This window comes from Sceloporus occidentalis, unplaced genomic scaffold (assembly GCF_023333645.1).
Source record: "Sceloporus occidentalis isolate IW3139 unplaced genomic scaffold, rSceOcc1.0.p SCAF_5, whole genome shotgun sequence".
Classification (NCBI taxonomy): Eukaryota; Metazoa; Chordata; class Lepidosauria; order Squamata; family Phrynosomatidae; genus Sceloporus; species Sceloporus occidentalis.
The window spans coordinates 35,744,959-35,761,342 of record NW_028316985.1 but is presented as its reverse complement, the minus strand read 5'-3'; the positions used below and the strand labels follow the sequence as shown (position 1 = coordinate 35,761,342).

At 43.2% G+C, this 16,384-nt stretch overlaps 1 protein-coding gene across 3 annotated transcripts in view; it reads right to left on the bottom strand.

Moving 5' to 3' along the window:
• Positions 1–2,901: 2,901 nt before the first annotated feature.
• The window catches only part of MGAT3 (beta-1,4-mannosyl-glycoprotein 4-beta-N-acetylglucosaminyltransferase), a 63,378-nt gene continuing 49,895 nt past the window's right edge, over positions 2,902–16,384 (bottom strand). The window contains exons 2-3 of one of the 3 annotated variants that reach the window (XM_089528227.1): positions 8,487–8,613; positions 2,902–7,883 (exon numbers count right to left, since the gene is read on the bottom strand). In XM_089528227.1, the coding sequence (XP_089384353.1) occupies positions 6,377–7,882 (1,506 nt within the window). In that variant the 5' untranslated portion in view covers position 7,883; positions 8,487–8,613 and the 3' untranslated portion in view covers positions 2,902–6,376. The remainder of the gene's footprint in view (positions 7,884–8,486; positions 8,614–16,384) is intronic. The other 2 variants (XM_089528226.1, XM_089528228.1) reach the window with 2 other exon arrangements.

The following is a 16,384-nucleotide window of genomic DNA, read 5'->3' as shown; positions in this document are numbered from 1 at the left end:
TACGGTTTGCTAGTACGAGAAAGCCCCTATCTAGCTTTTCCTTGAGAAATGGCGCTTTCATTTTTAAGACTCTTCCCTGCAGAATACTGCTCAGTTTTTGCCTCAGGAATTGCACTGGACAGTGGTTGTACACCCTTGTGGATCATTTTTCTTCATATCCCTTTTAGGTAGATAGACCAGCCCTGGTATTTTCAGTTAATGTGTAATACAGCCTCTCCCTTTCCATTGCCATTCATAAATGCAGAACTACATTTCCATCATCCCTACCAGTATTGGGTATGATGGGAAATACAGGATGATGCAGGCTAACACATGTGAAGGGCACCATGTTGGTGGAGGCTTGGTGTATCATTTTTTTTCATACTGTGCTTAAGGTCCTCAAATTTCCCTCTCAATTTCTGTCCCCACACCATCATTTGCTACCTCTGTATTTCCGCTTATTAAAGTTCATTCAGAAGGACACTAAAGCACTTTGAAGGCTGATATGAATACAAGTTTGTCGAGTCCCATTCTCTCTTTTCAAATGGCTTAGTTTAAGATCTGTATAGCATCTGGTTCCTTTGAAATCTAAAGAGTGTCCACTTCAGGTCTGATCTTCATTAGTAAAAGACAGAGAAGGTACACAAGACAAACAGAGAAACATGGTGGGATAGGAGCTGGCAGAAACCAAGAGCAAATGTTAGTTCCAATCTACGCTCTACCCAGTCATGATTTAAAAATAAAAATAAAAACCATGGTTTCCACTTAAATGACCCAGAGCATTTGTCTGTGCCTGCTACAGAAAATAAGTTATGAATCTCCCAGTTTTCTTGTTAAGCCACTGAACACCCAGGCTTAAGGCAGATATTGAGGAAGACAATACAGAGGAAAGGGAGAAGGAATAACAATGCCCCTAAAAGAACAGCCCTCAGTTCTGTACCAAATTCAGCTTTCAGTGCAGGACCAACTTTGTCTCATCAAACTAGATAAGGTGGCAAAGAGCTTCCAAGATCATAGAGTACCTATGAGCTTAAGTGAGAATTCATACAAATAGATTACTACCAGAGAATTGCTGGTGCCAGAAGTTATACATTTTGCTACCTTATATTGTTATAAGAAACTGAAAGTGAAAAAGTAGTCAAGAGAAGGTCAAAGGTGCTGTTCTCTAACGCCTAGTTCATATAAAGAAGGAAGAACTCTTACTATCCTGGACTACTTTCCTGTGCTGAAAAGAGACCACATGGACAATGTTTACATATATAAAATTACCATATCCTAGAATATCCTAGGCTAGTTCTTTGCCCAATGCAGGTGGAATTTTCTTCATCTTATGTTTCTATCTGGGGGGGGGGGGGGGGAGGTGGAATTGTTCTAAAATATAGAAGAGCAGTCTACTCTGCACCTGCAACTGAAAAGAGAGACAGTCCAGGAACAATTCTGCAACCTCCGTTTGCATCCATTTCAAAAAAGGGCAAACAAGTGGAACATGGCATTGTAAAGGAGAGGGCTTTTCTCAACAAATGAGAAGACAGCCTTTAGATGTTGGCTACAAGGCAAAGCTTCTAAACATACATTTTTGGACCACAACTCCCAGGATAAACTAGCCAGCATGGATAGTGGCTATGCTGGTGGATGGAGTCTGGAGCTGCAGTCAAAAAATAACTTTTCCAAGCTCTTCTACAAAGTAAGCTTTTAAGTGTCAGTTACTGGACATAGCTGATGTCCCCTGGCCATGATTCAAAGCTTAAACTGTCCTGGAGGTTTGCTAAGAAAGAGTGGGGTAGAAGTGGAAGGCAAAAAGAAAGACAAACTAGGTCTGTTATTGCTAGGCAACCACAAGAGGTACTTCTCACCCTCCTTCAGCTACTCATGGGGATGAGAAGGAAAGAGAAGAGAGCCAAGCCAGAAGTCTCCAGGTGGCAAGCCAGCACTGGAAAGAGTTAAAGGTAATGTCCATGACTGTAGGACTGTGGATACAGTACCACTGGTACTCTTATAAGTAGTCAGACACAACACGATAGTGAAACTTCTTCTGCTGAGTAGGGAAGGACCTCTACTAAATACTTCAGCCGACCTACTATTTTCCCATTAAAGTGACCAAAGAGGTTCTAAAAACAGTTTCCTTTCAAAAACCTATTGATGTGTTTCAAACCACAGGCCTGCATCAATCGATTAGTCTCAACACAGGCACTGAATCCATTGCTGAATTGTGGGTCAACATAAAAGTATATCCCGTTGATTCAGTGCATCAACTCTACTCAGGACTAACCATACAACTCAGGCTATCATTCACTGCAGCTTCAGTGAATGCCACCTGCATACCTTTACACTGCTAGTGAATGAAAACCAAGAACCAATAGTGTAGAGGCAGTAGCAAATATTTTTAAAATTACTTCAAGCATCAGCAAGAACTTGTATGTTGTGGGAAACCACTGCTCCACACCAAATAGGGGGCCACTTTGCTCATCACCGCCAGCCCACAGTGAGTCTGATCAGCAGTGATGGCCAGGAGATCAGAATCTCTGTATGGAACGAACATGGATACAACTGACTCACTATGAGGTGTCAGCCATGTGCCCTCTGAAGTTTACAGTATCTGCATCAATCCCTACTTGTGTAAGCCTCTTCAATTTGTGTGTGTGTGTGTGTGTGTGCATAGATGTGCCTTCAGGCTCTCAAATCATCAGAAGACTCTACTGTTTGCCTCTTCTACCTGTCACACACATACAAGATGACGTGACTCACTCATTTTCAGTACCTCCCCTTCAGGCTGAACGCTGTATTTATGATGCATACACAGCAAGTCAGCTCTATTTTCTTACTAAAAGTCAGGGGTCAGATTCCCAACTACAAAGGCATGACACTTTCCCAAAGTAGTTCCTCTTTTTCACTACCTGCTGCTACCCACCCACCCACCCAAAGTGTTGTTTTTTTAAAAAAAATAGTGCAAAGTTCCTCAATGTCAGTTCTGTGGGTCTATGTTCTAGCTACATAATAAATAATTAAATAGACAATCCTTAAATGGGAAGGGGTTCTTTTTAAAAAGAAGCCACCATATGCAAATAGTGACTTTAAAAGAAAAAAGAAGAAGCAAAGCCTTTACTGTAAAATTTTCCTTTTCCTCCCCAACAGAGGGTCAGTTTCAAGTTTCACTTTGGTGCAGCCAAAGAAGGAGAGCAGAACAAAGAGTCCTTTCAGAGTCCCAAAGGAATTCAGTGTTAACTTATCCAGTTACAATGGGATCTGTTCCTTGCACACAAGTGGAGGAGGGGAGAAAACGAAGGAAGTGGGGGGGAAAGAGAACGGGGAGGGGAGGGGAGGGGGGCTACAGAGTTGTAGAAAGAAGAAAGGCGAGGCTAGGAATTGCCTGTGTTGTGCTTCAGAGACAGATGGAGCCTAGAGACTGCACTGATGGAAGTATTAAGAATTCATGAGTGATAATTGTGAAAGCCAGTCCTAGAGGCACACACAAAGCACACCCTGTCAAGCAAGTGCAGGGACCAAAATGAACAGTCAGCTGAGCTGGTGCAAGGAAGAACGGAGTGCATTCTGGCAAAGAAACAGCCTAGTATGAGAGCATGGTGAAGCTGTGTCATTCCTTGACTGGGCACTTTTCTATGATTTGAATTCAGAGCCTCAAAAGTCTCAGCTCATGACTTAAGTTTGAGTTTGAGTGCTGCTTACACCTCTCTACATGCATACTAGAAATAAAGGAGCATACTCTAATCAAAGAAAGGGAATCAAGTGCAATTCCCAGCATCTCTAGCCAACATAGCCATTAATGAGGAATACTGGGGGTTCTAGACCAGTAATCTCTGGAGGATGGTACGAGTCCTATCTCTGTTACAACCAGCATGATAATAGTGGTAGAATGGTCCCCAAACTGGATGTTGGAGTTTTAGCTCTCATTTCCTCCCAAGAATGAAAGAAAATGCTTTCTCCCTATCCCATGTAGTAGTCTTGGGGACCATAATGTTTCACTAATGCCAGTTCATTCCCATTTACTTCTTTGCTAATACTAGGTAGTCACTTTAGCCCAGCAACTTGATGGCTGCTCTATAAGGCACCATCATTTTCTCAAACAATCTTTTCCAGGGCATGCTGTGTGCAAGTCACAATCCTTATCCCCTAACGGTGAAGCACAATCTGCAGGTCAGTTTGACATTTTGATAGAGCAAGGGGATAATGTATACAGAGTTGAAAGTATAGCACTGACCAAAAGTGCTTCATGTTGGAGGTACACAAGGCAAAAGGCAGCAAAGCAAGCGTAACGATTCACCATCTCAGCTAAGAAGGCAGAGCCTTCAAGCTGAATGCTGCTTTAAGCTGTGTGTTGTCAAAAAAAGAGCTTACTCCACTTTAAAGGTGTATAGATCAATCTACACATGCTGTTTTTACATAACAGAATGCTTGGATGGTAGAAGGAGCCATCCTGCAAGTTGGCTGAAGCATGAATGCTAACAGTACAACCCACCACCTTATGGTTCAAACTTCTATTCTAGAAAGCTTGTTGCTAGAAAAGAAGCTCTTACTTTACGTAAAAGATTGTCCACAAGACCAACTGGGGCACCAAAACTGAGTGTTAGGTCTTAATGTTCTGTCATATGGAAATGGCAGAGTGCCAACGTGCTACATGGAACCTATAGGTCAGGTAAGCTACAGTATGTCTGGGGACAATTGCAACTACAATACAAGACAGTGGGCTGGAGCATTCATGCTCCAGCAAATCTGCAGGATGGCTTTTTACACCATCCAAGCACATCTGGATGGCACTGGGTTGGGAAAAGCAGACATACATGCAGCACTTTCTGTGTCTTTTAGAAGAGTCAAGGGGCATATATGAGGGCAGAAAAGAATGTGAAAACTAAAGGAAGCTAGAATGGGGAAGAATTAAAAAGTTAACACATTGTTCCACTGGCAAAGAGCACTTTTTGGAATGATGGGTTCCTACTCTAACTGCACGTATTTCACCATTTCTTGCACTTAATGCAGTGGCTCACTGTTTCATATATTTCTTTAGCAGCAAACTCGACATGGAGTTTACAGTACCTTTCACCCTGATTGAAAAGACACTGACTCCACAAAGTGATGTGGGGGGTCACCCTGGAGCAATTTCACTGAAGGGGAAAGGATGCAAATATCCACTGAATATTAAGTGCTTGGCACCTGGGTGTAACCATAGGTTTTTAAATCAATCCCATTAAACATACAACCTCCTTCCTCAGTGGGTATGCAAAAGCTAGACTAACAATACAGCATTATCCTCAAAATGGCGGCATCATAGAGCCAAGTACCTTTACACTTCTCCTGTTCCAGAAGTAGTAGGATGGACATGAGAGCATTAGCATCCCAATGTCTCCTTTCCTTAGAAGCAATATGAAGCATTACATGCACCCCATTTCAGAAGAAAATGTAAACATCACATTTTGTTGTGGTGGTGGAAGAGGGAAATGTCTCTAAAATTAATCTGTCCCTTGTAAATTGCAGCCCTCTTACTTCCACATCAGAGGCTGGCAACCCAAAACTTCCATTTACTGAGCAAAATCACACCACTTTTCAGTGTTCATACCCTGCCAGTTTGTAGAATTTCCCTGAATGTCCATAAACATGAGAAGGAAAGCAGAGTTCTTTGGTGCTACCATGCTACCATTTTTTTTGTGCGCACCCATACTACACCAGTGGGTAATAAAACACACATGGCAAAAATATACATATCCGAGACGAGCACAACTCCTGTTGTCAACTACAAAAGTTCTCGCACACACACCCTTTTATTGAAATTGCCAATCCTCTGTTCCCAGCTACAAATAAGAACATTGTAACCTAGGTCAGTGTGCTCTTTGGCCAAGCTTCATCATTTGCTGTGAAACCACCAAGGCAAGAAGAGTTTACACCTGTATCCTTTCTGCAGTTTCTATGTTAAAGGACAACAGAGCCCATGGAAGAGTCACTGATTTCAAATGACTCAGAACCAAATTGGCTTTTAAAAGGGGGATTCAGTACCATCCTTATCTCAAGTGCCAAGACTTTATAGAGGCTCTGACACATTCACACCCTCATTCATTCAGCTGCATGTTCCTATCTATTCTCCTCTCACATAGAGAGGTGCTTTCTGCATAAGATTCTTTCTTCCAACCTACATGAGAGGCGAAGGAGCCATACCTCCTGCTAGTTCTTGGGCCTGGTTCCTACTTCCTCTGGTCCTCATTCACATGACTAGGAATTGCCCTTGCACATCCACACCCAAGTCTCTTTTCAGGAATGGGGAAGACAGAGACTGGAGAGGACATACACTTCCCCAGCAGGAATGGGTGGGGGAGGAAGGAAAAACAAAAGAAACATCTCGCTGTCCTGTTTTTCCATAAGGTCTCATTTGCTCATGCAAGCCCCGCTCCCTTCACCCAGCCCCCTCTGTTTTCTGGTAGGGGTTCTCCAATAGGTAACTAAACCGCTCATAGTTCTTCAATAGATATTTTGGGGCATACATTTGTTCTTTGGGGTCTGCAGGAGGGTACTCCTGGGTGGTGCCATCAAACCATCCCCCAGTCCGGATTAGCTCCCGGATGTAGTTAAGGTCACGCTTATCCTCATAGTCACCCCAGCGGGGGAAATCACCATTCTGGGCTGATACCAGTTTGAAGTAGATTCCTTCAGGAGTAAAACACCAAGAACAGTGCCAGCCAGCAAAGTGCAGCGGACTGCCCAGTGACCACTGCACCAGGATGTGACCAGTGCTATTTTCATACTGCCGAAAGCCTGGCATGGTATAGTACTCTCTCCGGCGTAGGCGAATTCCATCTGTGGCATAAACTGTTTGGAGCATGCCCACTGTGCAACCAGAAACTACCTCCAAGGTGCCAGGTTGCTTCCAAAAGAATCCGTAAAGAGACTTGCGCATGTGGAAAGCAAAAGGCTCTGTCCAACCATCGTAGAGTTTGAGAAAGAGCACGCCATCACGAGCTGGGATCTCATCTGCATCATCAATGATGAAGACATCATCAGGTCGCAAATTGCGGAGGCGAGAGATGCCATCTCGAGTAAGAAAAGTGCGCAGGTAGTCATCAGCAATCCAACCGTCTTGGCGCCCACCAGGGGGGAAGTGGTCCAGAAAGACGTAGAGCACCTTGTGGCGTATATAGTCATAGGAGCCATTGAGCAGCATCTCACGGAACTTGAGTGGCCGTGGCTCACCATATGCAGTGAAATTTGACTCACAGACCACAAAGGCATCCACCACATCACCCAGCTCATGGAAACGGACATCCAGGAGATCAAATTCATGATTTACATTGATGGCATTAATGACTCTCCGGGGTATTTCCCGTGGGGTCAGACGATCTTTAGTGGGGAGGTTTGAGTACTGCACCACAGTGGGCACACCACAGCTGGGCCCATGCCAACCCGGCAGACACACGCATTCCACCCATTTACGCCGCTTTGTCCCATTGGTGCTTAGAGGTTTCCGGCTTATGCGCCCTGAAGCAGCTCCCTCTATTTTCTCATCTGGCCTGCCCGCCATTGGCTTTTCCAACACTTTGGTGCCTGGCTTGAAGCAGACACCGCCGGCTTTAGTGTGTACAAAGTATTCTGCCGTATCTTCAGGCAGTACAAATTCAACTTTATGGAGCTCCTCACTGGCTCTGCTTGGAGACAGAGGCTGGAGTAGCGGGGAATGGGAATACAGTGGTGTTCGAAGGAACTCTGGACCCCCAGGTTCGGGGCTGACCTGAGGAGTGACCGGCGCATTGTTCCAGAAAAAGTTAGAGACCAGGTTGGGGCTAAGCGATGCCAGTTCCCTGGGGAATGTGACATAGGAGAGGGCCTTCAGGAAGTGAAGAAAGGAGATGAGGCAAAGACCAGCCATGCACAGAGTCAAAAAGAGCTTGTGGCGTCTCATCTTCATCCTATGATTGGGATAATGGAGGAGGGAATGGGTAAGGAGGAGAGAGAGGAAGAAAGAAAGGTTAAAACACTTACTAGCCTATAGGAATGGTTTAACTATTGGTTTAAAGGGGTTTGGGGGCGAGGTAATGAGGAAAACTAACTGGTGTTAGAAACCTGACTGAATTTGGATCCTAACTTTGGGGGAAAGGCAGGGTGTAAATCAAGCAATAAATATAAAATATAAAGCAATATGATTTTTATTTTATTTTTTGCCTCTCTTTCTCGCCACCAACTCTAGTGGTTTCCCAGATAAATCACAATCCAGGGAGCCTAATGTGATTCAGTGTCACCGTGTAAGTATTAGTGGTACATACTATTTCAAGGGCTCCAAACAAGTAGCAGCAATAATACATAAACTGTGCCCTTTCACAGATATGACTCCATCTGAGTGGTGCAGCTGGATAAATTCAGACTTGAGCCATAGAATGTGGGAAAGTTACCTTTTTAAGATTACAACTCCCAGAGTCTCCCAACCAGTATGGCCAGTGGCCATGCATGGCCAAGCTCATATGCATTCCCCACTCCTCTTTTGAGAGTCATATACAGTATATTACATTACTTACCAAATTCACTTACCACATTTTGATGTATGGCAGCCCTGCTGTGTTTGGGGGCCCTCCTGCTCATTCTGCTGAGTGGGACCCTGGACTTCTGCCCCAAAGACTTGCCTTGATGGCATCTCTGATCCATCTAAAGGCAGAAGGATACACTACCTCAGCAAATAGGTGCTCCCAAGGTTTGACTTCTTGAGGTAAAACAAATGAGGAGGCGGCACTCACAGGGGAGGTCCTCAAACCTTCTCAGACTTAATTACTCCTGCAAACATACCAAGGACACCCCAACCCCCTTTTATTGTGATGAAGGAAAGGGGCAATAGTCTAAAAATTGACAGGTAGTGGGAGATTTTCAAGAGAAGACCAGTGAATGAGAGAGTCTACGTTTCTGCTTATTGGATTTTTCACTGCAAATTCCCCCCCCCCCCTCAAGTCAACCTCATATTGGTGGTATGGGGTAAATATGGAATTAGAAATCCAATATCTGCCTCATGAGAGGACATGTAGACTATAGTCTATGAGGCTAAATCCTAAATTCCCTTCCTTTGCAGTATGTTCAGTGGAAACCAGTGGTATTCGCTTCATGAGTATTACATCATACATTCCTTCAGGAATAGACCTGAGCACCTTTGGACTCATTTGGCTTAGCACCAAGGCACTTCATACTGATCCTTATGCTTTCCTTTCACTATCTGTACAGAAAATCCGAGATATCATGGTAGATTGACAGAGGTATAACAATAGCCTTGGAGCTCTGAAGTAAAGCTAGCAGTAATTGGGTAACAGGAGTGTAAAAGAGGAACAGAAAGCGAAGACTGAGAATCAAACTACATGCTACATCAATTCCTTGGCAAGCAGCTCCTTCTTGTTTTCGTTTACTCAAAAGTTAATGCATTTGCCCCTAATCCAAATTGGGACTAGTGTGCATGGGGAAAGGAGGTTTAAACTTTTGCTCAAAAAAATCTCCCCCCTAATGTAGCAGGGTTTTAAAAATTAACCCTTTCCTCTTGTATGCAAAGAGATCTTTATGCTACCAACTTTTATCTTTCAGTTACCAGTAGTTTCAAAGGTGCTGCAAGATCCTATTGTGTATTGTGTCTTTGAATTCCTTTCCTCCTGAAATTTGTTTCCCCACTCCCCATAAGAGTTACCTGCTGAAGCTGGGGTAGGGGAGAAAGTTTAAACAGCACCTCTGTACACATGGTAGACCTGAACCATGGCAAAGGCCATATGTTTAATTTCCAGATAGTGAAACACAAGCATGTGAGTTACGCTATGGCCGTGTCAGGCAACAATCAAGTCCTTATACCTTGTTTTTACAGCCCTATGGCTCCCCTGCCGGTGCCACTACCAACTCATGGTGTTACCTCCTTTCTTCTCCTGTCACGTCTAGAAGGGAAAAAGACACTGCTTTGTTCTAGTTTTGCCCTGCACAACAGCTGTCACAACTGCCACCAAATATCAGCTGTAATTGAGGCAGCAAATTTGCTCGCAGTGGCAAAGGACAATTTAGTGTGCTCCTCTTTGACTGCAAGAGGTTTCCCACCTCTGCACTGTATTAAATGTAGTTTGAATAAGAGGTAGGCTTGCTAAGTTAGTACCATCCCAGGCCCTAAGATTTCAAAGCCAAAATCAGAGATCAAGAAGTGGCCTCTAGTGAGATCATTAAGTGTGATATATTAAGCATCAATCACAGCTGGTGAGAATATATAACTCTTTTTTTTTGTTTGTAAAAAAAGTCTAATAAAGGAGAATGTATATACCCATATTTTTCAAGGCATTGCTATCATCCTGAGATACTGTATGTTCCCTTCACCCTGAGAAACTATCTTAATGAAACCAGGGTTCTCCAACATGGTGGTACACAGAGGTGTTGAATTAAATTCCAACCACCCCAGTTAACATTGCTGGAAGATACTATGTTGGGATACGGGAAATAAACTATTTATGTTAAGTTCAGAATTACTTTATTTGGATATTATTAGTCCCACCCAGAACAGACCCATTGAATCAAAGGGATTCACAGAATTGTTGACCTAACATTCAACAACTGATTTTGTGAGTCAACGGATTTTGGGTTTGATTATCAGAAGAGTGTCAAAATGAAAGAAAGAAGGCCCGAGGCTATAAAGGGCATGTTTTTCACCAAACAGAATTATATACTTATATGCATAGATCAATAGAACAATAGGTGAGAATCTCAAATATCTGAAGTAGTCATAGCCATGTGGAGAGTGGCCAACATATAACAAGAACAGGTTAACAAAGTTAATATGTAGGCTAATCTAGACAGTTATTTAGAAAATACAGTTGTCCCTCCATATTCGCTAGGGTTAGGGGAAGAAGACCCCCGTGAATATGGAAAAAACACAAATAACAAAAACACTGTTTTTACCTGAGAGGACACCTCTCTAAGAATCTCTAGGTCCTCCAGTGCAACTCTGTGGTCAATGTCCAACATACACTGACCATAGAATGGCACTGGAGTAGCTACAAATGGTCTTTCAGTGCAACTTTTAGTTAAAGTTGACCACAGAGTTGCACTGGAGGACCTAGACAGTCCTAGAGAGAACATATTAATGAAATCCGTGAATAATCAAATCCACAAATATCAAAGCCGCAAATATGGAGGGATGACTGTATATCAAATGATGGGCATTCTTTACATGTTTAAATGGCTTTAGACTTTCTGCAGCAGGTGTGCATTGTTATGCCTGTATTCTTGTATTTGTTCTAATGGGCCAACAGAACAGTGCTATCAAAACTCAAGCTAAACATTACACCGGGCACATATACGTCCCATTTGTGATATGGTCAATTCACAGCACTGGGTTGCTAGCTCTTACTGATGCCATTTGAAGGGTTTCTCTATGCAGTCTCCTCCAGTGACAAGTTCCTTAGAGAGGGATCTGTCCTAACTGGGTTTCAAAAGTGCAGCAGTAGTAATCCATTGATATTTCACTAAAAGACAGCATGGATCAGATTTTTAAGATTAAAAGGGATTTTATAGCTCAAGATTAAAAAAAATAATCCTAAAATTAATCTTAAAAAAGATTTTAATGGAATGTGCTATATTTTATTATGCCTCGAAACTGTTTTAAATTGATGTTTTAACTGAATTGTGAAGTTGAAGGCTTTCATGGCCGGCATCCATGGTTTTTTGTGGGTTTTTTTGGGCTATGTGGCCATGTTCTAGAAAATTTTCTTCTGGTGATGCTGGCGAAAAGTCAGGAAGAAAAATTTCTAGAAAATGGCCACATAGCCCAAAAAACCCACAAGAAACACTTTTAATTGGATTGTTTATGTATTTTTATTTTAAAAAACCATATTATTGTTTTAGCTATGTTTTGTTTTTTGACATATTGTAAGCCACCTTGCATCTCATACTGAAAGAAAGACAGGATATGAAACAAACAGACAGACAAACAAATAGGTTTGCATACTGCATTTTGCACTTTCAAAAAAAGAGCAACATGATACAGCAAAATAGCAGCAAATTCTAGAATGATTAGTATATTCCCCCAACATTTGAAAACATGAGAACACATAACTCAGAGGCATACAGAGTTGTATTTCTTGTTGTTAGAAGGAATTTTAATTCTGCTGTACATGATGGTTGTTAAAGGGGATTTTCATCCTGCTGCACATAGATTAATCCTGCTGTACATGATTCTTTTCTAAATAGCATAATCGCCTGTGGTTGCCTTGCACCAAGAAGTGGCCTACAAGTACATATATTTACAAACAGCTGTATCTAGGAATAGTGTTGCTACCATGCTCATTAGCACAAGACTTGACTATTGTAACATGCTCAAAATGGAAATGCACTGAAAAGCATTTGGAAACCATAACCAGTTTGTTTGGCTGCTAGTTTATGGACTAGCACTAATGAAACAAAGCCTGTGACTCTAACTTTACACACTTTGTCTATCTGTTACTGGATTCCATCCAAGGTGCTGTTTCTTTCCTTCAAACCGCTGGACAACTTGGGGCCTAATACTGCAAGATCTACTCCTCCCCTGTGTGCTCTATTCAACATATGAGACCTTGTACCATGTGTCTGTGATGACTGAAGCTCAGCAAGAATCCATTATGAGCAGGACTTCTTCTGTTGTGCTGCCAGTTCTGTGAAAAGCTCCCCTAAGGAATCCCACAAGGCCCAAGCACTCTATCCCTTTACATAGCTAAATAAAAACATGATCTTCAGGAAGGCCTTTGGACCTAAGTGACCTACTACTAGCTTTTGCTTTTCTATAAGTGAATGTTTGGTTTTTCTGCTCAATTCAAGTCTAGGACAGACTCCCTGGATTGGCCCCTTCAGCATCATTCCCTAGCACCACTCACCAATGGTGCTGCAATAGTTATCTGCCTCTCCTTCTTCCTCTTGCTTAGCCAGGGATGGCAGTAATGGTAGAAAGAAGTTGGCAGCATGAACTTCCGTAATCTTCTGTCTACTTCCTCCGATGCTTTTACATGCTGCCAAATTCTTTCTTTCAGTTAAACTCAAAGGTGCTACAAGATCTCTCTACATACAGATTCACAGCTATACCTTTGAGTGCTGTAATGGCTCAGAGTGCCAAGTGAACAATAATTTTTCTAACTCATTACAGTATCATGGCCGCCATTTGGTAAACCAAATCAGTCAAGGCAGCTGCCAGCCTCTTCTGTGGGAAACAGACTTCCCTGGTAGTGGAGTCAAGTAGCCACTAGATTCTTGCCTTGACTCACTGCAGCATAGCTGCACAAGCCCACTCATGGGACACAGGACTGCCAGCTGCATTGGGTGACACAGGTAAGAGATCAGTCCCGGTGAGTACAGTGATAAGAAGCCTGCTTGACTACTAGCCATTATACAATGCCTGTTTTGACAACGCAGTGGGCCCTAGATATGCCAGGCCAATTGTACTTGGAATTTTGTTTTAGTTGCTGCGGTTGACCCATGTTTAATTGAATTTGAGTGCTGTTCAATTGTTTAATCTTTTACTGCTCTCCCCCCCACCCCCCGGCTGTGAAGTCCTTCGTTTTAGTTGGAGGAAATCAAGGGGGAAAACGGTATTGGGTTGATGATGGGAGCTTTTTGCTATTAATGACTAAGGAGTTTATCTGACAAGGGAAATTGGAAGTATAATCCAATGGCAATCCGAACGCAATCAGGGGTTTAATGTTATTGCATGATATACTACCACATGCAATTTCGGGCAATGGGAAGTCAGTCCAAATGCAATCATGGGGTTTCGCATTATTGCGTGATAGACTACCACACGCAATTTCGGGCAATGGCAAGCTATTTTCGGACAATGGGAAGTCAGTTCAAACACAATTTGAATTCACGTAAATTTGCTGAACTAGCGAATTCACATGAATGCGTTCTTCTTTTCATTTAAAATTAAGAGAAATTCCTCCTGTGTGATAAACTTCTAAGAGGCTGTCTACACTATAGTGGCCCTTTGTATCCACTGAGGTTTGGTTCCAGGATCCACCGTGGATACCAAAATACATGGATGCTGAAGTGCTATTAAATATGCCATAGTAAAATATTGTACCTTATATAAAATGGCAAAATCAAGGTTCACTTTTTGAAATTTATATATCTTTTAAATATTTCAAGCTATGGATGCTTGAATCTGTGAATTAAAAAAAATCCATGGATATGGAGGGCTGGCTGTATATTTTTTTAAAAAACTCATTTTGAACAGGTGGTGACTTGCCCACATGGTGTTTTGTCCTATTTACAGTGGGTTCAAGGTTTTAAGGCACCTGAGACCTTTAATCTGCAGAAAAAAATAATCTTTGTTTTCTCCAGATTTGCTAGGAAAAGTCAGATGAGTGGATTCACATTGGCAGAAGAGGGAGGAACTTGTGGAAGCTGGGGCAGAACAGACAGAGAATAGCAGTAACATGATAGTTCCTGCCAAGAAATAATAATTCTCAAGAGGTGGGAAGTTCGAGTGGCTCTGTTTGCCATTTTTTAAAGGGTGCTACATTTGGGTGCATAACTGGGTATCAGTATATCTGCTTGGTAGATATTTATACCTGTATCTGCACACCTCCAATTAACTGCTTGGCTTAGCTTTAGTGATATCTGAAGGCTAGTCTTCCCATGGTAAAAAAGGAGGCAGAGAAGTGACCTGGACCAGGGCAGAAATGCATATGTTCATATGTTTGATGGACAGATGGAAAAATAAATAAAGTGGAGCAGCCACAGGCATATGGCCAAAAATGATTCAGGGAAACTGAAAATTTGTTCATTTTACTATGAAGAAACCTCAGAATGGGGGACAGTGTGGTGGCACAAGCCAAATGTGCCATGATTTGCCTTGATGCCCTTAGTAATAGTGTAGGCAAGCCCAGAGTTAGGAGTTTATCAGACATGAGTTTTTGGCGATTTTTCCTGCCTATCGCTCAATGTTAGCGTCACCAACGTTGCGCAATAACGTGATAGCGCGATGTTCTTCCAGACGCCATTCATTTCTATGGGAGCCTGTTGCACAATGCTCCTGTAGTTTAAGCGTCATTCCTCCCCTTTTGGGGCATTGCGGGCAAAAGTGGAAGCCAGGCCATGGTCTCCCGTTATCTTGCGAAATGTGTTGCGAAATGGTTTGGTGTGGTAGGCAGCAGCACGACGCAACGCTAAAGTTACTGATTGCAAAGTTCCCATGATGCTGGGCTGCTTTTTGACCCCATTCCCTTCCGGTGGCCTTCCTTTCAGGACAACCCCCGGGGAGGGGGGGTGGCTCTGTCTTGCATGAACACCTAGGAGGCTTCCAATGTAAGGAACCCCCAGGGGTCATCCATTCCAGCCCCATTCCTCTTTCCAGCATGGACACCAAGGAGGCTGCCCCATTCCTCTGTCCTGCATGCACACCTAGTAGGCTGTAAATGAAAGGGACCCCTGGGGTCATCCATCCCAGCCCCATTCCTCTGTCCTGCATGGACACCTAGGAGGCTGCAAATGATAGGGGCCCCTAGGGGTCATCCATCCCAGCCCCATTCCTCTGACCTGCAAGGACACCTAGGAGGCTGCAAATGATAGGGTCCCCTAGGGGTCATCCATCCCAGCCCCATTCCTCTGTCCTGCATGGACTCCTAGAGGCTGCAAATGATAGGGGCCCCTGGGGGTCATCCATCCCAGCCCCATTCCTCTGTCCTGCATAGACTCACATGCACACACTGCAGGCGAAAACAGGAAACAGGAAACTGGAAGGGGCTTCTCCCCTTTCCCCTCTCCCCCCCGGGAAGCAAAAAGGTCAGGATGCCACCAAAACCTCCAAGGCGCATGCGCAAATATGTTGTTGCGAAATGCGAAAGACAAAAGGAAGGCACGGGTGTAGTAAATAGTTCCGCAATGCGTGATTTCGCATCACGGAAATCGCAACTATCGCGCAACTTTCACGCAATTGTAGCGCTAACATAACGTTATGGGGGAATGACGGAAAGGCAAGCAATGTGGTAAGACATCGCGCGAAACAGTCATTTCGCAACGTTCTTTACACTTCCTTAGCGCAACTGCAGGGTCCAAAACTTGAGTCTGATAAACTCCTTACAGTGAATCTAGAAAATCAGGAGCCCACTCGGATTTTATGGGGTAGACTTGCCCAGAGTCAGACTTTGAATCTTTAACTTCAAAAGAACAAGAACCAATCAAATGAAGGCAAGACAGTCTCGAAAGATGCCAAGTTTACAGAAGTAGATATTTACATGAATTGCAAGCCAGGTGCAAAGCAGCAAAGATGATTAATAATTTATCAAGGGGGATGTAAAGACATGAACTGGAGTTGGGGGACCTTTACCTTTCTTATGTGGATAAGGAGTGCAAATACAGCTGGCAATGGTATAAAACCCACAGAATTGTTTTGAGCCACTTGTGGACACTCCCAAATTCAAACCAGCTGAAGCCACACCTGAAA